This window comes from Myotis daubentonii, chromosome 5 (assembly GCF_963259705.1).
Source record: "Myotis daubentonii chromosome 5, mMyoDau2.1, whole genome shotgun sequence".
NCBI classification, from domain to species: Eukaryota; Metazoa; Chordata; class Mammalia; order Chiroptera; family Vespertilionidae; genus Myotis; species Myotis daubentonii.
In genome coordinates this window covers 77,699,992-77,723,095 of record NC_081844.1, presented here as the reverse complement: position 1 = coordinate 77,723,095, position 23,104 = coordinate 77,699,992, and the positions used below count along the sequence as shown (strand labels likewise).

Genomic DNA, 23,104 nt, shown 5'->3' with positions numbered 1-23,104 from the left:
GTTTCTGGGCTGGTTTGTATAAATTGCAGACAGCCCATTTCAAGTCTCTTGAAATAGGAACTGAATTTGGCTCCTTTTGTGTTAGGCATGCAAAAACAAAGGGGGTGGGGGGGAAAGGAGAAGAAGAAAAAAGATAAAAACAAAGGAAGGAGGCCTTGTTCTTTGGATGACATGAGCAAAAAGGAGCAGCTAGACGGGCACTGACTGCCCGGAGGCCTTCCTTTCCCTGCTCTGCCCTTTCTGACGGGAGATGTCAGGTCTGAAAATAGCCTTCGAACAGGAAAATATGCACCAGCTTTTACCAGGACTCGGTGTTCTCATGGCTTGAGCTTGCTCTGCCCCTGACCCCTCCTTCTTTTAGAGAAAGGGGTCAGGGAGAGGCCCGGACTTCCCCACAACTCAGGCAGAGGAATGAGGGCAAAATCGTTATGGACTCACTGCTTTACTGAACTTAGTTATTAATGAGCATTCACTAATTGCTGACATTGAAGTGATTGGCTAGGTCATTCTTTTACTCCAATCTCCATTTTACACTCAGGCTTGTCAGTGCTGAACTTTCTTCATTGTCAGTAGATTTTTGTTTCTCTTTTTCATGAAGAAAAAAATTTTTTTTTTTTTTGAGAAAAATTCTAATGGTGTTTTCTGCCTAAAAAAAAGCCTCAAAAACCCCCATCTCACATTTGCTGATTTTCCTCATTCCAACAAATAAATCTTGAAGAGTCTCCCATTTTAAGAGAGCCTGTTATCTCAGGGCCCATAAATGAAAGTGTCCTCACCTGTTACAACTTGACTACAGACCTACTTGTATAGGTGAAATTAGGCATTCATACCTTCAGGAATTAAATGTAAATAATAGCGTCCTTTTCATTGAAAATCACGTTGACTCTTTGAGTTTCCCTTCTGAGACCAGTCTCCCTAAATTTGATACATTTCCTGGTGAATTTAATGAACCCCATAAACAAAGTAGTCACGAAAAAAGAGAATATGATTCTGAAGTTTAGAGTTGGTTGATTAAAAAGCTCTTACTGTGTCTTCTGTTTTCCTTGACTAGGCTAAAGTGAACAACTCCAGCCTGATAGGGTTAGGATACACCCAGACACTAAAGCCAGGTATGTGTTGTATGTGAAATTAGTTCTTTGTCTTAAAAAATATTGTGGTTCCTGTTTGCTGCTTTATGTTATTGCTTACAAAATGCCTGCATAGTACATTGCAAATGAGTGTCTATAAAATTTTATAATGAAATGTTTATAGAGGTGTGCAGTCATTATAAAACACTAGAGGCCCGGTGCACGAAATTTGTGCATGGAGGCGGGGTGGGTCCTCAGTCCAGCCTGCACCCTCTCCAATCCAGGACTGCTGGCTCCTAACTGCTCCCCTGCCTGCCTGCCTGATTGCCCCTAACTGCCTCCTCCTGCCAGCCTGATGCCCCTAGCTGCTCCCCTGCCGGCCTGATCGCCCCCTAACTGCTCCCTTGCCGGCCTGATCGCTCCTAACTGCCCTTCCCTGCTGGCTTGACCGCCTCTAACTGCTCTCCCCTGCTGACCTGATTGACCCTAACCGCCTCTGCCTTGGCCCCCACCACCGTGGCTTTGTCTATAAGATGTCCAGTCTAATTAGCATATTACCCTTTTATTAATATAGATTTGGAGAATAGGAGAAGTAGTAAGTAGGAGAGAAGAGCAAAGCTAACATGTTACAATTTTTGTTGTTTTCTTCCATCCTTTTTTCTTTCAGTGTACATAATACTTGATACTAATTTCCAGGAGGTTCTTAAAACTAGCCTCTAAGTCATCATGGTAAAACTGGTTTGCAGGTTTCCTCTGCACAGTTGGCTAGGCCAGCCCCTTGGGGTTAATTTGAAGAGGTTGGGCCTTTGAACCCTGGAAATCTAAGATAACATGATGTCAGAATCAAGCTGTTCTAGGGAAAATACCAGTATTGTGTGTGTGTGTGTATGAGTGTAAGACCTCGGTGTCTGGTTCATGAAAGGGGTTTCATTTCAAGGGGCTATTGCTGAAGAAGCTTACTACATGGTGCCAATGGTAGAGATTGAGTGGTAGCAGGAGACGATGAAAGGAAAAAGGAAAGTGGAGTCCATAGAGTGGATTAGGTAGGCCGTGGAATCATAGTGATTGTTGAATAAGCTTATTCCAGGCTGTTAATTAGGCAGATGGCATTGAGTAACTGAAGGGCCATGTGGTTTTGCCCCTGATCACGCAGCTGGAACAGGTTTTGAATTTGGTGTGGTTTTGCCAGGACACTCCAACATTCCTCCGTGTGTTAACTTTTCTTCTCTCTTCTTTTCTTCATCCCTCCCCTTTCATCTCCCGGATTTTCCCCTACAGGTATCAAACTGACGCTGTCAGCTCTGATGGATGGCAAGAATGTCAATGCTGGTGGCCACAAGCTTGGTCTAGGACTGGAATTTCAAGCATAAACGAAGACTGTTCAGTTGTTTAATTTTAAACTATTTTGCAGTATAGCTACCTTCAGAATTTAGTGTACCTTTTAATGTTGTATGTCTGGGATGCAAGTATTGCTAAATATCATGTTAGACCTCCAGGTTAAAGATGATTCAGCTTTAAGGTGTTACCCTTTCAGAGGTACAGAAGAAACCCGATTCCAAAGCAGGTCCTCACAGCTGTAGACTTGGGGGAACTTGGCAGCCCCTCTAAGATGTCAGGTTTCTTTTTTATCGAGAAATGGCTGCAAGTGGAAGCTGATGATGATTTGTAAGCACTTTGTAAATTTGTATTGCGTAAATGTATGAAATTATGACTTCCTGAGAATTGAATCTTGATTTCCTACCCTCAGTGAGAGAGGCTCACTATTTGATGGTGTGTACAAACTCATCTGATGGGACTTTTTTAGACCTGTTTCCACCCCGGTCCATCACCTCTTTTGCACCAAAAGTAGTCTGCAGGGTGTGGTAGTGTCTTTGTGCCATTTTGGGGTGGAGAAGGTGGATGTGATGAAGCCAATAAATTCAGGACTTAATTCCCTCTCATGTTGTGGTTTTTGCCCTTGCACCAGAGTATGAAATAGCTTCCAAGAGCTCCAGCTGCAAGCTGGGAAGAGTCTGTGACTGTAATCACATGGTGACAACACTCGGTTTTTTAGCAGTTTAATGGGTACATTTTAGAGTCTTCCATTGTGTGGAATTAGAACATCCCTTTCAAATGCTGTAATTAACATCACTTAAAATAAAACTTGAATAAAATATTGAAACCTCGTCTTCCTTCTGTTGTTTTTATTAATAAAAGAGTGTAAATAAACAGGGCATTTGGTCTTGTTCTTTGGCCCCTGTTCTGTGTGTGTGTGTGTGTCTGTGTGTGTGTGATATTTTTAGTTTTCTGTTGCTGCATAACAAATTACCACAAATTTGGTTTCTAAAACAACACTCATTTATTTATTTCACATGTCTATAGTTCAGAAATCCAAGGATGTTGTGGTTGGGGTCTCCCTGAAAGTTCTCACAATGCTGAAGTTAGGATGTCAGCCAGACTGTGTTCTCAGCTGGAGTTTGGGGTCCTTTTCCGGGCTTACATGGCAAAGTTCAGTTCCTTTTGGTTGTAGGATAGTTGTCTCTATTTCCTTGCTGGCCACCAGCGAGGGCCACTCCCAGCTAATGGAGGCCACCTGCATGCATTGCCACGTGGCCCCCTTCATCTTCAAAGCTGGGACAGAACATTCACTGCCAAATCCCTTTCACACTTTAAATCTCCAGGAGTAGACCCACCCTCGCTTTAAAATTATTTTTATTTTTGAGATAAAATTGACATTATATTTATAGTTTCAGTGTACAACATAACGATTCAATATTTGCAATAAGTGTAGTTAACACCTATCACCACACGTAGTTACAACTTTTTCTTCTGATAAGAACTTTTAAGATCTATTCTGGCAGCGACTTTCAAATATACAGCCTAGTAGCCACCATGTTGTATATTACATCCCCATAACTTTTTTTTTTTTTTTTAAATATATATTTTTATTGATTTTTTACAGAGAGGAAGGGAGAGAGATAGAGAGTTAGAAACATCGATGAGAGAATCATCGACCAGCTGCCTCCTGCACACCTCCCACTGGGGATATGCCCGCAACCCAGGTACATGCCCTTGACCGGAATCGAACCCGGGACCTCTCAGTCCGCAGGCCGACGCTCTATCCACTGAGCCAAACCGGTCTCGGCCCCATAACTTATTGATAACTGCTCCACCCTTTCAAGGCCTCACCTGATTAGGCCAGGCCCACTGAGGATAATCTCCCATTTTCAAAGTCAGTTGTGCCATATAACAGCCTAATCACAGAAGTGATATACTCACTGATTTCTCCCACACTCAAGGGCAGGGAATCATAAAAAGGCATGGGTCATTGGGGCTGTTTTAGAATTCTGCCATAAGTTTATAATTTTAAAAATAACGGTGAAAACTTCCAACACTCACAAAGTAGAATAGTAACAAACTACATATACATTACCCAGTATCAACAAACATGAACATTTTTTCTCACTCAATGATAACATTTTTAGGCAAAATTTCTTTTTATGGATATCTGGAAGTGACAATTCCAAAGTATCAGGTTTATTTCTAGCGTTTTGTGTAACTGATCACCCCATACCTCCTGGCCTCAGTATTTGCCATGCTGTCTTCATCAGGTTTATAATTATGTGCAGCCATTTCAAAATGAACTTTGTTGGATTTGTCTAGGGCCGTGGTCAGCAAACTGTGGCTCTCGAGCCACATGCGGCTCTTTGGCCCCTTGAGTGTGGCTCTTCCACAAAATACCACGTGCAGGCGCACGTACAGTGCGATTGAAACTTTGTGGCCCTTGTGCAGAAGTCGGTTTTTGGCCTGGGCGAGTCTATTTTGCACTTGATCTTAGCGAAAAGGCCGAGAAGCGATGAGGGCGAGTCTATTTTGAAGAAGTACTGTTGATATTTGGCTCTATTGACTAATGAGTTTGCCGACCACTGGTCTAGAGGTTTTGGCATAGAATGGATACTGGGTACAACCAGTCAGATGTCAGGTACAGTACTGGTATTTTGAAATGTACAAAGTGCCCTTGGAGTATGAGGGACTATTTTCCTCCCCATTTTAAGTTAAATATGTGCCTATTGTATGCAGCATCACAGAAGATTGTGTAAAGTGCTTTGAGTTCATAACAGCTCACCAGTAAGAGAATAAACAATCAGGACAAAGACAAAGGAGAGGGTTGAAGTGTATTTGTTACAGAAAAAGGCCTGTTTAAGTCACTCCCAACAAGCAGAAGCTAGAATGAAGCTTATTCATGAAACTGAGCGGTGGTTTCTGCATTCAGAGGGGAGCTCCAGGGGAACTTGGGAAGACGTGTGCCCTGGCTGCCCTGGAAGCTTTGCGATGAGGGCACCATTCAGTCTGTGTAGGCTTGTGGTGGGCTTAGGGAAGTGAGCCGATGAATGACTTCTCAGTTTTCTTAACCGCGTAGTGTGTGTGTCTCAGAGCTGTCGCCAGGGCCAGATAAATGTTAAGGGAAACCAGATTCAGGAGAACACAGGCCCTTCTCTCAGAGGCAGCTCAGCTGTGTGTGTGTGTGTGTGTGTGTGTGTGTGTGTGTGTGTGTGTGTGTGTGTTTGGGGGTGGGGTGGCAGCAATCTTCCGAGGGAATCTCGGAGCCCAGAGAGGGGAAGTGGTGGGTACAATAAACATCTTTCCTGACATGCTGATTTTCCTGAAAACTGACCCAATGGGACTTTTATCTGAAGCCTATAGATGTTTATTAAGGAAACATTCACAGAACATACAGATCAAACCGTTGTGCCTAAGGCCTTAAGGCAGTGGTTCTCAACCTTCCTAATGCCGCGACCCTTTAATACAGTTCCTCATGTGGTGGTGACCCCCAGCCATAAAATTATTTTCGTTGCTACTTCATAACTAATTTTGCTAGTTATGAATTGTAATGTAAATATCTGATATGCAGGATGTATTTTCATTGTTACAAATTGAACATAACTAAAGCATAGTGATTAATCACAAAAACAATATGTAATTATATATGTGTTTTCCGATGATCTTAGGTGACCCCTGTGAAAGGGTCGTTCAACCCCCAAAGGGGTCGCGACCCACAGGTTGAGAACCGCTGCCTTAAGGGACCTGTGTGGATGCTTCTAAGTTTGCATTTTCAGATGCTGGGAACTTGAAGTTTCAAGATTTAAAAAGTAACGGCAGCTTATTGCAGGGAATGTGGAAGCCCTTTGCCCCTCTATTTCTTAGCCCGCTTCCCGGCTTTCCTCCATACTGCCTTTTCCATCGCATACAGTGTATATTTTACACTATGGTCTCCCTCACAAGAAAATAAACACCACAAAAGTCGGGTTTTGTCCTGTTCCCCGCTGTATACTGAAGTATGCAGAGGCTAAATGTTTGCGGAAGTGGTGAGTGATTATGGGTACAGATGAAAGGTAAAAGCATTTACCTGTAATTCCACCCAGACATTGCCCTGTTCACATCCGTTTCCTTCGCCTTTGGGAGGGAAGAGGCAGTTACCTTCCTTTGGGGACCAGCCTATGCCACAGTTGGCTCCTCCATTCACAGACCTTTTTGTTTTTGAAGTTTTCTTTATTTTTTTAATTAAGTTATTATATATTCACAGACGTTTTAAAGCGCTTTTATTAGCTGTGCGTTTCCCATCACCGGGAGGCAGGCAGAGGCCCGCTCCTGACCCTCCCCACACCGGACCCATCACCTCCTTGGCCCGCAGCCCAGTCGGGGGCGGGGGCTCCCCTTTGCCCAGCTCCCACCACCCCTCCTCCTCATTTCCCTTTCCAGAGCCCGCGCCCGGCTGCCGGCTGCAACGTCACCACGCTGGGACGCAGGGGCTCCGGGCCCTGACGCCTGACGCAGGGCCTGACGTCATGACGCAGAGCCCAGCTACCGCGCAGGTTCCGGGCAGAGTCCGTTATGGCCGCTGTCGCCCTGAGGAAGATGAGTGGGGCTGTGCGCGCGAAGCTGCCGCCCAGACCGGGCACCCAGGCCCCCGCGGGTTTGGAGCGGCTGCTGGTCCTGACGCTCCTGCTTGCGTGCGCCACAGTGTCCAGTGGTAAAGGGGCGCGGCGGCGGGGCGGTTGCGGGCGACCCGAGGACCCGGGCGCGGGCCGGGAGGGGGCCCGGCGGAGCCAGGGAAAGGGCGCCTCCGAGAAGCCAGGGTCTAGACGGGGCGGGGGCTCTGCTGGTCAGGGAGAGAGTGGCTGTCTGAAGGGGTCTAGGAAGTGGGGTCCCTGCGAGGCCTGAGAGGCGCCGACGCGGGGAGCAGGGGGCGGGGTTGGAGGGGCGGGGCGGGGGAGCGGTGGTGAGGTCGGAGTCGGCATGAACGGGTGGCCCGGGGAATGGTGGTGGGGCGAGGGTCTCAGGAGGGTGTAGATTCTGTGCCATAGGAGGAGGCGGAGGAGACCGGTGCTGAGGCGACGGCCGCGGCTAGGAGCTGTGGTGTCTACCGGGGTCCCCGGGGGGAGGTGGTGGGGGCACCCAGGGTAGAGACCGGGGCGGGCAGGAGCCGTGACCGCACTGAGCTGCGGGGTATTTCCGAGGTGAAGGCGAAAGAGCGGCCGTCGGCGCTGGGGTCCGGGAGGTCCGGTTCTGGTTCTGTGTTTGGTGAAGAGCCAGCTTACAGGGGCCTGGGAAGAGGAGAGGAGTCCGGGACAAGGAGAGTCTTTGTAAGCGTGGCCCCCTTCCCTGTGTCCTGGGTTAACAGGACACCCCTGCTTTATTTTCATGGATCCGTAGGATTTAAGGACTTCATTTAAAAATGGTTATTATTTTTATGGAGGTGAAATTGACATATAATATTGTATTAGTTCCAGGCGTACAGCATAGTGATTCGATATTTGTATACACTGCAGACTGATCACCACAAGAAGTCTAGTTACCATATGTTCTCAGACATAGTTAAAATTTTTTTTATCTTGTAATGAGAACTTTTACAATGTACTCTTAACAACTTTCAAGTATTCAATCCAGTTTTATTAGCTACAGTCACCATGCTGTCCATCACATCCCTGTGACTTATTTTGTGACTGGAAATTTGTACCTTTTGACTCCCTTTACCGATCCTTCGCCCCCCCCTCCACAAACCAGCCATCTGCTCCTTGTATCTTCAGTTTGGCCTTTTTTCTTTGTCTTGTTTTGATTTATTTTATTTTAAGATTCCACATATAAGTGAAATCATATGTTATTTGTCGTTCTCTGCATAGAGCCCTCAAGGTCCATACATGCTGTCCCAAATGCAAGATTCCATTCTTTTTTATGGCTGAGTATCATTCCATGTTTATATATCTAGCATCCTTATTCACTCATCCATTGATGGGTACTCCCATCATTTCCATATTTTGGCTGTTGTAAATAATGCTGCATGATTAACTATCGATTTTCTTAGAAATGTTACATCGTGAATCAAGCTACTGAAGGCGTCATTGAGAAATGAGGAAATCTGTAAACCAGGGCCTGAGGCGTAGGGCGAACAAATCCACTCATAAGAACTTACAATGATTAAGCAGTTTTTTGGTAGTAGTTCCCTTTTTCTTTCAGGCCAAGAAACAGTCCTGCTTTTCTCCCTAAATCTTTTTGAGTTTTCAGGTGAAAAACAGCGTGAAAGGGATAGTGTTCTCTTATTTGCCAAGGAGGGCTGTGTAGTCATTCATTCTCCTCCTAAAGGGCTGTGGTGACTGAGGGTTCCCAGCAGCGCTGAGGGTAGGGCCACTGGACACCCCCAACCCCTGAAGTGTTTGTAAGTCTGTGGGGAGGACGCCCCATTTCCCAAGGCCCTTTCATCATTAGTAGAATATAATGAGGATTTCCTTGGCAGATGCAGATAGTTGTGCTCCGAAATCACTTAAGTGCCGTGATGGTTTTGATCAGTTAGTCATCTAAGAAAAAACTGACATCTAAACATGTACATTTCTTGCTGGAATGCTTAAGATATATGGCTAGTAACTAGTTTCAGAACCAACTTTCCCCCCAAGAGATAGCTGGAAATCATGTGAGGGGGAGTGTCGAGAAGTAAGGTATCCTTGGTGTAGATTTTTATTTATTAGAACCCCAACACTATTGCTCCAACTATATTGGGACATCTCAGGGATTCTTTTTCTTCTTTTTTTTAATGCATATTCTCTCCCCCCCCCCCCCCCACACACTTTAAATTCAAATTATTCCCTACTGAAAATAAATGAAACTAACATATATGCTTTTAATAGGGAAACAGCTCGATTGCAGTATAGTGTAGCATTTATAAAGCTTTAGCTAAATATTAGTGTTTTTATAAACATGCCTAATGGTAGAGTTATTTCAAAGTATTACTCTTGTAATACGAGAATTAAAGTCTAGATAGAATGTATTGAGTTCCAAACTTCAAGTAAGCATAGGAAGTTAGAAAGTTACCACATCAGATTTATTTGAACTTATTCCATATTAAGTTTCTTAAAATTTCAGTGCTTGGATATATTCTTGGCAATTGGTAAGATTTTTTAAGTTTTATGTTTTGATAAGGTCTAAAATATTAATATATAAGCATTGTTTTGGATCACTGGATGGATGATCACTTTATGACCAAGTCTTGCCATGCCATTTCAGAAGTGTCTGCTTTTTACATTTTCCCTCATTGCCCCCAAATGATCACCTAACTTTAACGTGCAATGTATTTAAATTTTTAAGGTAAAGTGTGTGAATGAATTCTCAAGGTCCTCTGCATTCTTATTTGAAAAATGTTGATATAGTTTATTTTCTGTTTTTTTAAATTATTATTTTTAGCGGTAGTCTTATTTATTTTAAGAGAGAGAAAGAGAGAGAGAGATTTATTGTTCCACTTATTTATTCATTCATTGGTTGCTTCTTGCATATGCCCTGACCAGGGATTGGGCCCATATCCTTGACATATTGGGACAACACTCTAACCAACTGAATTACCGGCAGGATGACATAGTTTATTTTAATCAGTTTTTAAAAGGGACTAGTAGAAGAGAATTAAATTTAGGAAGCTTTATTTTTAAAATGTTAAATTTTGCCGAAACCGGTTTGGCTCAGTGGATAGAGCGTCGGCCTGCGGACTGAAGGGTCCCGGGTTCGATTCCGGTCAAGGGCATGTACCTGGGTTGTGGGCACATCCCCAGTAGGAGATGTGCAGGAGGCAGCTGATCGATGTTTCTCTCTCATCGATGTTTCTGACTCTCTATCTCTCTCCCTTCCTCTCTGTAAAAAAAAATCAATAAGAAATATATTTTTAAAAAAAAGTTAAATTTTAACTAGAGAGGTAATATCAAATAGGAAAGGGTAGAAATGGAACATTTAGAAGTCTAAAGTAATATATATGTTTGTAGAAGCTCAACAATTAAACCCATAAAGTCAGAATTATCAATTTATTATGAATGCTCTTCTTATTTAATTGAATTAACTCTATTTTGAAGGAGTGGAATTCTAGGAGGTTGATCTAATTTGCATAAAATGTTTTAGATGAGTTCTTAGTTTGTTGTTTTGTGTATTACAAGTTTTTAGTCCTTGAACAATACCTATTAATTCTCCTCCTACTTGGTGTCGCAACAACAAATAGAGAGACAATGGAAATATCCTTAGAAGAATGAGTGAGTTTTTGCCTGGCTGAGAACTCTGGGAAAGGTTTTTCAGAGGGTACAATCAGTACAAAGATGCACCTTGGGGAGTGGTGTGATGAGAGTTGGGTCAAGAAGGTGGTCACTAAATATTCAATGCCGACTATCTGTTAAGTAGGCAGTGGGGACAGAGTAGTTAGGGAGATAGTAGATAATGAGATTGAAATAACGGAACCAGATCATATAGGATCTTGTGGGATATTATAAAGACTTGGAATTTTATTTTTGAGAGAAATGGAGAGCTCCCAGAGGGTTTAAAATTTTTTTCCCAAACACAGTTTACAATCAGTATTATTTTGTATTAGTTACAGATGTACAGCATAGTGGTTAGACAATCATATACTTTACAAAGTGATGCCCCTGATATTTCCAGGACCCATCTGGCACCATACATAGTTATTACACTTCTGGAGGCCCAGTGCATGAATTCATGCACCAGTGGGGTCCCTTGGCCTGATCTGTGGGATCGGGCTGAAATTGGCTCTCTGACATCCCCCGAGGGGTCCCAGATTGTGAGAGGGTGCAGACTAGGCTGAGGGACCCCACTGGTGTATGATCGGGGCCTGGGAGGAAGGAGGGAGGGCTCCAGGGAGTGTCCGGCCCATCTCGCTCAGTCCTGATTGGCCGGACCCCAGCCAATCTAACCTACTGGTCAGAGTGCCTGACCCCTGGTGGTCAGTGCACATCATAGCGAGTGGTTGAGCAGCCTTAGCATATCATTAGCATATTACGTTTTGTTTGGTTGAACGGACGATTGGACACTTAGCATATTAGGCTTTTATTACATAGGATTATTGACTATACTCTATGCTGTGCTAGGAGAGCTCCCAGAAGGCTTTAAGCAGAGGAGTAACACCATCCTACTTAAGTTTGTACACGGTGACTCTGGCTGTTGTGGGGAGTGAACAGTAGGGGTTAGGGTAGAAGCAGGCAGATCATTTAGAAGGCCACTCCAGTAATCCAGATGAGATGATGGTGACTTGGACTAGGCAGTAGCAGTGGAGGGGTGAAAAGTCTTCAAATTCTGCATATATTTTGAAGGTAGAGTAACAGATTCGATGTAGGTATTAAGAAGATGATTCCAAGGTTTTTGGCTTGAGTAACTATGAAAATGGAGTTGCCATTAAGCAAGAGGGAAACTGTAGGTAGAACAAGTTTCTGTTTTTTCTTTTTGGAGTAGGAAATAATGCATTTTTAAATTAAACTTTTAATTTTGAAATAATTGTAGATTCACTTGCAGTTGCAAGAAATAATACAGATTTCCTGTGTAACCATTTACCCAGTTTTCCCCATTGGTAATATCTTGCAAAACTGTAGAATAATACCACAATCAGCACACTGACATTGATACAGTCAAGATACAGAGTGTTTTCATCACCATTAGGACCTTTTGTGTTGTCCTTTACTGTCCCCCCACTTCCCTTCTATCCACACTCCCTCCTGAAATCCTGGCAATCTGTTTTTTAGTTTTATAATTTTGTCATTTTGAGACTGTGATACAAATGGAATCAGATGGTATATAATTTTTTGGGATTGGCTTTTTCACCTAGTATAATTCTTTGAAGATTCATCCAAGTTGTTTCTCATCTCAATAGTTTGTTCCTTTTTATTGCTGAATAATATTCTATGGTATGGATGTGTACTACACTTTGTTCAACCATTCATCTGTTGAGGGACATCTGTGTTGTTTCCAGTTTTTGGCTATTATGAATAAAGCTGTTACAAACATTCAGATTTTTGTGTGAACATAGGTTTTGATTTCTCTGGGATAAATGCCCAGGAGTGCAATTGTTGGGTTATACGATAGTGGCACATTTGCTTTTTAAGAAATTGCCAAACTGTTTTCTGGCATAGCTGTCCTATTTTACATTACCACCAGCAATATGTGAGTTTCATCCTTGCCAGCATTTCGTATTGTCTTGTGTGTGTTTTTTTAAAGGGCTCATAGTTTTAATGTTTTTATTGATTTTAGAGAAGAGAGAGAGAGCGAGAGAGAGAGCAAGGGGTTGGGAGAGAGGTGGGGGGGAGCAGGAGAGAGAGAAAGAAATATTGATGTGAGAGGTAAACATCAATCAGTTGCCTCCCGTACACACCCTGACTGGGGACTGAACCTATAACCTGGACATGTGCCCTGACTGGGAATTGAACTGCTCTGACTTTTTGGTGTACGGGACAATGCTCAACCAACTGAGCCACATCGGTCAGGGCATATATTGCTGTTTTCTATTTGCTAATATTTTGTTTATTTATTTTTAAAAATATATTTTCATTGATTTCAGATAGGAAGGGAGAGAGAGAGATAGAAACATCAATGATGAGAGAGAATCCTTGATCAGCTGCCTCCTGTATGTCCCCTACTGGGATCGAGCCTGCAACCCAGGCAACCTGAGCATGTGCCCTGACCAGGAATGGAACCACTGAGCCACACAGGCCATGCTATTTGCTAATATTTTGTTAAGGATTTTTACATCCATATTCATGAAAGATATCAGTGTTTAGTTTTCTTTTTCTGTAGTATCTTTGGTTTTGATATCAGGATGATAATATTAGTTTCATAAAATGCACTGAGAAATGTTCCCTCTTTTTCTGTTCTGTGAAAGGGATTGTGTAGAACTGGTGTTAATTCTTTTTTTAAAAAATATATTTTTTTTATTGATTTCAGAGAAGAAGTGGGGGAGAGAGAGAAAGAAACATCAATGATGAGAGAGAATCATTGATTGGCTGCCTCCTGCACATCCCCCCACTGGGTATCGAGCCTGCAACCCGGGCATGTTTCCCTTGACTGGAATCGAACTCGGGACCCTTTAGTCCGCAGGCCGATGCTCTATCCACTGAGCCAAACCAGCGAGGTCTGGTGTTAATTCTTTAAACATTTGGTAGGATTCGCTAGTGAGCCATCTGGGCCAAGAGATTTATTTTTGGGGAGTTTTAAAATCAAGAATTTAATTTTAATAGTTATAGAGCTTTTCAGATAATGTATTTCATATTGGGTAAGCTGTGGTAGTTTATGTTTTTAAGACTCTGGTCTTAAACTTTCTCTTTTACTTGGCTTTTTAGAAAAAATCCTCATCTGAGGATATTTTTCCATTGATTTTTAGAGAGTGGAAGAGAGAGGGAAAGACAGAAATATTGATGTGGGAGAAACACATTGATTGGTTGCCTCCTGCATGAGCCCCAACCAGGGCTCAGGCTGGGGAGAAGCCTGCAACCGAGGTACGTGGCCTTGACTAGAATTGAACATGGCACCCTTCCATCTGCAGGCTGATGCTCTATCCACTGAGCCAAACCGGCTAGGGCTCTTTTACTTGGCTTTTTATGACTTTGCACTGGCAGGGTAGGAGAGGGTTGCTGCACATTACTGCCATATAGAGATAGAAATCTCCATTTGTTACTTCTGGCCAAGTGTGGGAGTTCTGGCTCCCCTCATGGTCTCCACTGACATAGTGGTGGGGGTAGCCTGGTTACTGCTTGACTCTTCCCTGGGCCGCCTCTGACATCATCCCATTTGAAGGGGCAGGGACACCTTGTTACAGGCTGGGAAGCGTGGAAATGTAGGCTCCCCACATGGCCTTTGCTGGTGTGGATGTGAGTGGTGTTTGCCTGGAGAAGAGCAGCCATTGTCTAAAAGCTTTCTTTCTTGCTAGGCTGCCTCTCTCTTGATTTAGCTAGAGAGAGCAGGCTTTTTCTGGAGCCCTTTCTGTCTGTACCCTTTGGTGTTTCCATTGCTGCTTTCTTCAGTTCCAAGTTTGCAACACCTGAGATACAAAACAAAATTCAGGGAAGTCACCACTGGGTCATTTCTCAGGTCCTAAGGTCTCTAACTGCTTTGCCTATTCTCTCCACCTTGCGGAGTCTTCTTGTGTTATGTTATATATATTATGCAGGATTTTAGTTGTGTTTAGAGGGAGGAACAAGGAAAAGTATGTTTACTTCATCTTCCTGGAGGCCAAAATCATAATTCATTTGGAACATATTACTTTGAAGGTCAGACATCTAAGAGATTTCAAGCAGGCAGTTGGATTTATGAGTCTAGAGTTCTGGTAATTCGTGGAAGTTCTCTTCTAATCACTGCATTTTTCTCAGAGAAGTTAGGAAGTGATACCATCAGTTGAAAGTGAGTACAATAGAGAAGGTGTTGGAAGTTTGAGGACAGGGAAATGTGAATGGTCTCCTAAGGGAGCAGGAGGGTGGATGGACTAGGAAAATATGTAATTGCCAACAGCATTACATGTACACCTGAAGTTTTGGCATTAAATTTAAGATGACAGAAAAACAATGGCATGGTTGTACATTTATTTTCAGTCATGCTCAGCTGCTTGGTGCAAATGGGGACTAGTCAGAGAGTTTGATTTAACTTGGGATATAGCCTCCTCATGTAAGTGGGACAAAGTGAGCAAGGGGGAAGGAAATTAGAGGTATATGTGAGAGGGATGGTGTCTGACCACAGACTTGACTCTGGGTAAAGAGGGATGAGAGTGTATTGGGCGAGGGAGTAAAAAAGTGGTAGGTTCAGAGAATTATGGTCCTGATGGATTCAGAATATCAGGGAATGAATTCAAAGGATAGGAGGTCATGTCAGTGAGTGGGATGCATGAAGTTGAGATTCTGGAAGAGTTGTGATGGTAGATAATGACCATGGGAATGAGAAGTTAAGGGCTGCCTCATCCGAAGAGAGGAGGGTCAAGGTTTTTGAAATCAAGACAGGAGTATTTGGGTAGAGTGAACTCGAGCCAGAAGCTAAAATCATTGAGAATTAGGGATCCTAACGGGGAGTTCGGGGACAAAGGTTAGTGGGTGATAGCTGATGACAAGGAGAATCAAGACTGGGGGCATTTAGGGAAGGAAATGGGAGAATGGTCTGGAAGGGGCTCTATCCCTTTTCCAGCACAAGAATGTGGGAGAAAACAAGAGCTATTAATTAAAAAGGCTGCAGGAAAAGTATGACCTGAAGGGAGATTCAGGTTTCAGTTAAACAAGAAAGTGAAAGATCATAGAAAGGATTTGCTGGTGACTGGATTCTAGAGTGCATGGTGGAGGGTTTTCGGACATGGAGGGGCTTGGAGATGGGGACAGATTATAATAATTCCCACCCCTGTCAGCTTGTGTCCCTTTACATATACATGACTATTCCAAAGGTCAAGCATGGAAAAATAAAAATTTAAAAAGTCAAGTTTAGCTTGTTGGCTTCCAGCTTTACAATTTTCTTTTAAAACATGTTTTCCCACACTTTGTCAGGAATTAAATATATCAGAGAAATAGCAATTTTTAAATGCTTGAATCATAACCAAGTTGAGGTGATGTCAAAATTCTTTTAAGAAATTCCTCTTAATAATTTTCTGAATAACTAATTTACAGTCTAATGTAGTATCTGTGAACAACTTCAAGAATATCCACTACACTTTTGTAGTCCCTGTTTATTTTTTTCTTCTAGTGACAAATCAAAAAACCAACTGTTGCAACTGTTATAGGAGAGTTTTACTAATTTTTTTACTATTTTACTAAATTATTTTTTCTGAGAGTCTATTCAGTCCATTTTTTTTCTATACAAAGTGTATGTCAACTATGATGCACAAGCCAGAGTGAATTCACATAGACGAAGAGTTGGCTGTTAGGTTGTTCATTTGTGTTCAGGCACACCTGCTTTTGCAAAGCCCAAGAGTAATTTGGTTTAATCTTAGCCCTATAAAATATTTTTCTTTACTGTGATAGACTTAAAAATATTATGTATTTTTAAATCTCATGTGACATTTTAAAGCATTTTTTAACAAGTGTAATGGATATTCTTGAAGTTGTTCAACAGATACATTAGGTTTTAAGTTAGAAACTGTTAAATTTCAGCAGGTATGCCTCTGAACTTTTGGTATGTAGACTTACTGATGTGAATAATTTAACTTTTACTTTAGTAAATCATACTGAGTTAAGAGCTTGTATGTATTTGGTGTCATTCCTGTATCCAGATTGCCTTCTTTAATCTTTCAAATAGTCTAGTTCACACTTTGTTTTTAAGCTCCAGTTTCCAATTCTTTTCCTTTAGGAGTTTTCCCTTTCTTCTTCCTAAGAATACTTTTTTTTTTTTTTAATTTGGGAGGGGGGTATCTGCCAGTTCTAGTAGCACTTAGAAATGCTGTCTACATTAGCTTCTCTTGAATTTGTTGTACTGCATTGGAAGTACTTAAGTTCAGCCTTGGCCGGTGTGGTTCAGTTGGTTGAGCAACGTCCTGTACGCTGAAAGGTTGCTAGTTGGATTTCTGGTCAGGGCACATGCACAGGTTGCAGGTTCGCTCCATGGTCGGGGTGTGTGTGGAGGCAACTAATTGATGTTTCTGTTTCACATAAATGTTTCTTTCTCTCTCCCTCTCCCTTCCTCTCTCTCTAAAATCAATAAAACATATATATATTAAAGGAAAGTACTTAAGTTCAAATTTCTTATGTAGTTTGTGACCTTGAACGAGGATCAGCGTCTGTTTTTCTGTTCTGGGCATGGGATGGAGTCTGGCTGGGCAGATTACTGAAGTCCAACCCCTTTGTGAAGTGAAAACAGAGGAGATGGGTGAGAGCTGTGTGTGGACTTCACCCTTGTGACCTAAAGTCAAACTCCTCTTTATTCTTTCTTTTTCCCTTCTGTTGGTAGGCTAGGTCTTCTTTGTTGCTTAAGTTGTTGCTGTCTGGCAAGACAGTTGTTATCTGATGCATAATTGACCTAAGAAGAAAACTAACTGATTGCTGCCTATTGAGACTTACTAATTCTCAAGAGCAAGATAATAGGAATTTAGCAAAGAGAAATGCTTAGTGAAAAATTTAGGTTAATATGCTTCTAGCTTAATGGATATAAAGTTAGAGCTTTCATTTAATGTTCTTTATTCATTTACTTTAGCTCTACCACTGGCTGATTCACTGAACCAGACTGCACTCCCGGATGTTTCTACTCCAAATATGAGTGCTGTTTTAAAACCTGAAGAACAAACCAAACCTTCTATTTCCCAAATCAGCACCACTCTCCCTCCCACAACTAGTACAGAGAAAAGTGGAAGGGCGTCTGTCCCCCCTCATTCTTCACCTACTGCTACTCTGTCCCAAGAGGAAGCTGATAACAATGAAGATCCTAGCATAGAAGAGGAGGATCTTCTCACACTGAATAGTTCTCCATCCACCGCCAAAGATACTCTGGACAATGGAGAGTACGGAGAACCAGACTATGACTGGACCACCAACCCCAGGGATGATGAGTCCAGTGAGGCGTTGGAAGAAAACAGGGGCTACATGGAAATTGAACAGTCAGTGAGATCTTTTAAGACCCCATCCTCAAATATAGAAGAGGAAGATAGCCATTTCTTTTTTCATCTTATTATTTTTGCTTTTTGCATTGCTGTTGTTTATATTACATATCACAACAAAAGGAAGGTAAGTTTGGGTTTTTTAGCCCTCTAGTTGTCCTTTAATATCTGAATCATACTTTTTTTTTTTTTTAAATATGGACCCCATTCTTTTTTTAAAAAAATGTATGTTTATTGATTTTAGAGAGGAAGGGAGAGGGATAGATAGATAGAAACATCAATGATGAGAGAGAATCATTGATCGGCTGCCTCCTGCACGCCCCCCACTGGGGGTCGAGCCCGCAACCTAGGTATGTGCCCTTGGCCGGAATCAAACCTGGGACCTTTCTGTCCGCAGGCCGACGCTCTTATTCACTGAGCCAAACCAGCTAGGGCTGAATCATACTTCTTATCAATGCTTTTGGTGATTCAGGATTTTTTTCTTTAGTCAAGTTTAAAATGGTAAAACATGGACATGCCTAATCAGTTTATAAATCTATGATATATTTCAGTGATGGCGAACCTTTTGAGCTTGGCGTGTCAGCATTTTGAAAAACCCTAACTTAACTCTGGTGCCTTGTCACATATAGAAATTTTTTGATATTTGCAACCATAGTAAAACAAAGACTTATATTTTTGATATTTATTTTATATATTTAAATGCCATTTAACAAAGAAAAATCAACCAAAAAAATGAGTTCGCGTGTCACCTCTGACACGCATGTCATAGGTTTGCCATCACTGATATATTGTAACAGCTATAGTCAGAATGTTTTACTACATGTGTTTCTAAGAAAAAGAATTTTTAAAAAATTGATTTGAGGGGAGGGGATGGGAGCGAGAAAGAGAGAGAAACATTCATTTGTTGTTTCACTTATTGATGTATATTTATTGGTTGCTTCTTGAATGTGCCTTGACTGAAGATTGAACTAACAGCTTTGACATATCGGGACATTGCTCTAACCAATTGAGCTACCTTGCCAGGGCCAAAACCATGTGATTAAAAAAAGTAAAAAGGTTTTATATCTTAATTTAGCATTGCTTTTTCAATGGGAATACTTGTGGAGAAAGATGGTTAATTTAGTACTTTTAATTAATTAAGCATTGAACTTAGTGATATTTTAATAACTTTTTTCCCTGGTTGTAAAAGTTTAGGGAATTCAGAAAATATGGAAAAATATAGAAATGAACATTTTGGCTACCACTCAAAGCTGAGCATTATTACCATTTTGGTATATTTCTGGTGTATATATATATATATATATATATACACACACACACACACACATACACACACATACATATATATACACACATGCACACACATGTATACATATATATAATTCAGACATATATGTGTATGTTATAATTTTTAAATGAATTTGATCTCATACAGAGTTTTGTATTGTGCTTTCTACCTAACAAATCATGAGCATTTTCCATTATCATTAATATTCTTTAAAAACATGATTTAATAGCTACATATTTTATTTAGCTGTTTTCTAGTTGAACATTTAGATGACTTCCAATTTTTAGTTCAGAAATAATGTGACGAACATTTCTGCACTGGAATTGGTTTGTTAGATTCCATGAGGCAAAGGGCGTTTAAAGAGGACTGAATGGCCCTTGTGTCATCCTGTACACCAAAAGGTGGCAGGTTCAATTCCTGGTCAGGGCACATACCTAGGATGCGGGTTTGATCCCAGTTGGGGCAAGGACGGGTGCGTACAGGAGGCAACTGATCGATGTTTCTCTCTCACTTCGATGTTTCTCCCCCCTCTCTTCTCCCTTTCCCCCTTATTCTCTCTAAAAATCAATAAACATATCCTTGGGTGAAGATTTAAAAAAAAGAAAGAAAGAAAAAAAGGACTGGATAAATAATTTAGTGTGAGGGTGCATTTTGGCACTCTTAGTCCCAGAGCTGAATAGTTAAGCTTTTCAAATATTTTATTAAAGGGAGATCCAACACACAATGCCCTTTTTAATACTTACTGGTCAGGAAGTCTCAGATTTTGACTTTATTGTAACTTGCTTTGTGATTCCTGGCAAACCACCTTTCCCTTTGGGACCTTGATTTTTTTACCTGAGAAATGACAAAACGACCAGATAATGTCAAAATGCCTTCCATATTTGAGAGTCAGTGATTCTAAAATCCTTTCGGTTATTTGTGGTTTAGTGGTCTGTCACTAGCTTTGTAAATGCTTGTAGGTGGACAAAAGTTTGAATGCCAGGGGTATTGTATCCCGGTGTTTAATTTGGGTCATCTCTATTATAAACACCTAAGGGATGTGTTAAACAGGTGGGTTCCTGGATTCCACCGCAGTCTACTAACTCAGTTTAGAAGAGAGAGCCCAGGAATCTGTTTCTAACAAGCACTCTATGTACAATAAAATGGAAAACAAAATAGCCTTTTTGCTGTTTTTGATATTTTACTTTTCATATTTGGGAACCTAGGAAAGAGGTATTTCACTTGTTATAAAAACTTTTAGCATCTCCTCCATTTTTTCTTCTGTATGTCTAATTTATTTTGTCTTATTCCAGATTTTCCTTCTGGTTCAAAGCAGGAAATGGCGTGATGGTCTTTGTTCCAAAACGGTGGAATATCATCGTCTAGACCAGAATGTTAATGAGGCAATGCCTTCTCTGAAGATTACCAATGATTATATTTTTTAAAGCATTGTGATTTGAGTTTGCTTATTATGTAATATTATTTGCTTGACTTTTTATATGATATCGTGAAGATTTTTGCCATAGGCAATTGATATTTAAATGAGAGGGTGGGTCTCTCTTTATTTTGCCTTGGTGCTTTGGAAATTAAATATCACAAACAAGGAATATATAATTTTTTTACACTTTCAGAGGTGAATTCAGTCAGGTGTCTAAAATGTGGAGCTAAGCATTACCTTTTATTGTTTTAGATTTCTTTATTGTACTTCTGGAAGTATTAGTGATGCTACTTTTAAAAAAGATCCAAAACTTGTAACTAAATTCTAACATATCCGGTACTGTTGATTCAGATTCTCTTCCTGCCCTCCAAATACTCCTTTAAAAGCACATTTCTTTGTGCTCCCAAACTGTAATCTACAAGGATGTATGTAATAATACATACATAGGTTTGCATATAGGTAACATTTTTCTTCTCCAGGAAAATTGTTTTGGATAATTTAAACATAATTTAAGATAATAATATTACTCAATATGACCACAATTTTAGCTCAGTTAATAAATGTTTCTAGAAATTCTGGCAGTAGAGATGCTGCAGTTTGCAGTGGATTTTGGTAAAATGTTATAGAGATACCATTTTTTGGTTAGAATTACTGAATTAAATTTAGAGGTAGAAATTGTGGTAAAATAATAAATACATGTACAATTGCTTTTAGTTAGCAATTGATTATAGCACGGGTTCCTCCAAGCTTTCCAGCAGGGGGCAGAGTTTAAAATTATATCAGATTTTTTCATATTGTTTATTATCTTATAGTAAGTTTGAATCAATTTTAGGGGCCATTATTACTTAAATAATATTATATCTAGGCCTTTCAAATTAAAATTAAACCTGAATGAAGTTGTATACATAAAGGATATATGTGTACACTGATGTTTCCTCTCACTGTATTATTTTTAACAGCAACTGGAAACTAATCCTGGATTTTATTTTAGCCTATCATAAAGAATTGATCAATGTGTAAATATATGATTTGAACCATGGTTGACTTACAAGTGTCAATACCAACTTTTTAGAACATATAACCCCTAATGTACATCAAACGCCCACTCACAAAGCCCGGTGAGCAGGTGGGTGTGTGCTTTGTGTAGAGATGGGAGGAGAAGGGCAGCCCATCATTTCTCGTGGTGGACAATTTATGGTCCTAATCAGGAAGGGAAGCACAATGGAAATACACCTGGACTGTTTTATTGCAGTAATTTTTTTCATATCTGAAATTGTATTATTTAATATTTTGAATAAGATTTTAAAAAATAAATGGCAAAGATATCAACCCATGACTTTATAAGTGTGTTTTATTTTAATGATGGCATGGGTCCTTCATTTGGTTGGTCACAGAGGGTAAGTGCTATGTCTGGGGGAAGCTAAACTGACTAGCTTGCTTTTGTACCCTTTTCAAAAAATATATATTTTTATTGATTTCAGAGAGGAAGGGAGAGGGAGAGAGATAGAAACATCAATGTTGAGAGAGAATCATTGATTGGCTGCGTCCTGCGTGCCCCCCACTGGGGACCGAGCATTGCTCCTTTTAACAGTAGAATTCTGCCTCTGAATTCCACTGAACTTCTAAATCCTACTTTAGGTCCAATTTACCACAAAGTACTGAAGTAGTATTGTAAAGAAAAGTAAAGCAGCTAAATCAACGTGTGCCTTCTAGCATGCTGGCTTCCCTATTTCCCTGATGAAGGCACCCCTGTCCTGAGGATCCATCCCCTCTTTAGTGGATCTAGGGTTCTGGGGTTCTTCCTGATGGCACAGTCTTTGATACCAAGTCCAATGCTAAAACCAAATAGCCTCTAATTTTTAGAAAATGCATTGATTAAAAATGCTCCCAGAGTCTTGCAGAGGCACCTGAGCTGTTATTCTATAAATATGTAGTTAATTCTACCAAGGTCTGGGACCTAGAACTGCATGCAGGATGTGGTGAGTTACCTTTATCTGAATGACCACATTAATTGTGAGATCTCATCCTTCCCCTAAATCCAGGTTCCCATCAGAGCAGCTGCTGCCCATGAGGCAGAGGGAGTGGAGAAGGCTACTGCTCTCACCGCTGCCGAAGTGTTTCAGCCTTGTCTCTGGCATTTGGCTGCCTGCCTTTTGCCCTGTCTGGTCTGGTGGTGCAAGTTTACCTCTCTTCTGGGTTCTGTAGTGAGCAGTCTCATCCTTTCCGGCAGAGGTTCAGAGCAGTGGTTCTCAACTTTGACTGCACATTAGAATCACCTGGGAATCTTTTTTAAAATCCTGACTTCTAGGCCTCATCCTCCGGAAATTCTGTTTCTTTGTTACTAATGTTGTGGCCTCACCCCATGACAAACAGAATTTCCGGAGGATGAGGCCCAGAAATCAGGATTTTAAAAAGATTCCCAGGTGATTCTAATGTGCAGCCAAGGTTGAGAACCACTGTTTTAGATGTTAAAAGTATTCCAAGGGCCAGGT

General features: G+C 41.1%; 2 protein-coding genes across 4 annotated transcripts in view; both read left to right on the top strand.

The window, feature by feature from the left end:
* Positions 1 to 3,235, top strand: part of VDAC1 (voltage dependent anion channel 1) — a 28,751-nt gene extending 25,516 nt beyond the window's left edge. For all 3 annotated transcript variants that reach the window (XM_059698388.1, XM_059698390.1, XM_059698389.1), the window contains exons 8-9: positions 1,052 to 1,109; positions 2,346 to 3,235. In XM_059698388.1, the coding sequence (XP_059554371.1) occupies positions 1,052 to 1,109; positions 2,346 to 2,437 (150 nt within the window). In that variant the 3' untranslated portion in view covers positions 2,438 to 3,235. The remainder of the gene's footprint in view (positions 1 to 1,051; positions 1,110 to 2,345) is intronic.
* A 3,662-nt stretch (positions 3,236 to 6,897) lies between these two features.
* C5H5orf15 (chromosome 5 C5orf15 homolog) lies at positions 6,898 to 21,945 on the top strand. Its single transcript, XM_059698387.1, has 3 exons — positions 6,898 to 7,077; positions 17,508 to 18,034; positions 20,488 to 21,945. The coding sequence occupies exons 1-3, from the start codon at positions 6,939 to 6,941 to the stop codon at positions 20,617 to 20,619; spliced, it is 798 nt and encodes a 265-aa protein (XP_059554370.1). The 5' UTR covers positions 6,898 to 6,938; the 3' UTR covers positions 20,620 to 21,945.
* Positions 21,946 to 23,104: the final 1,159 nt, after the last annotated feature.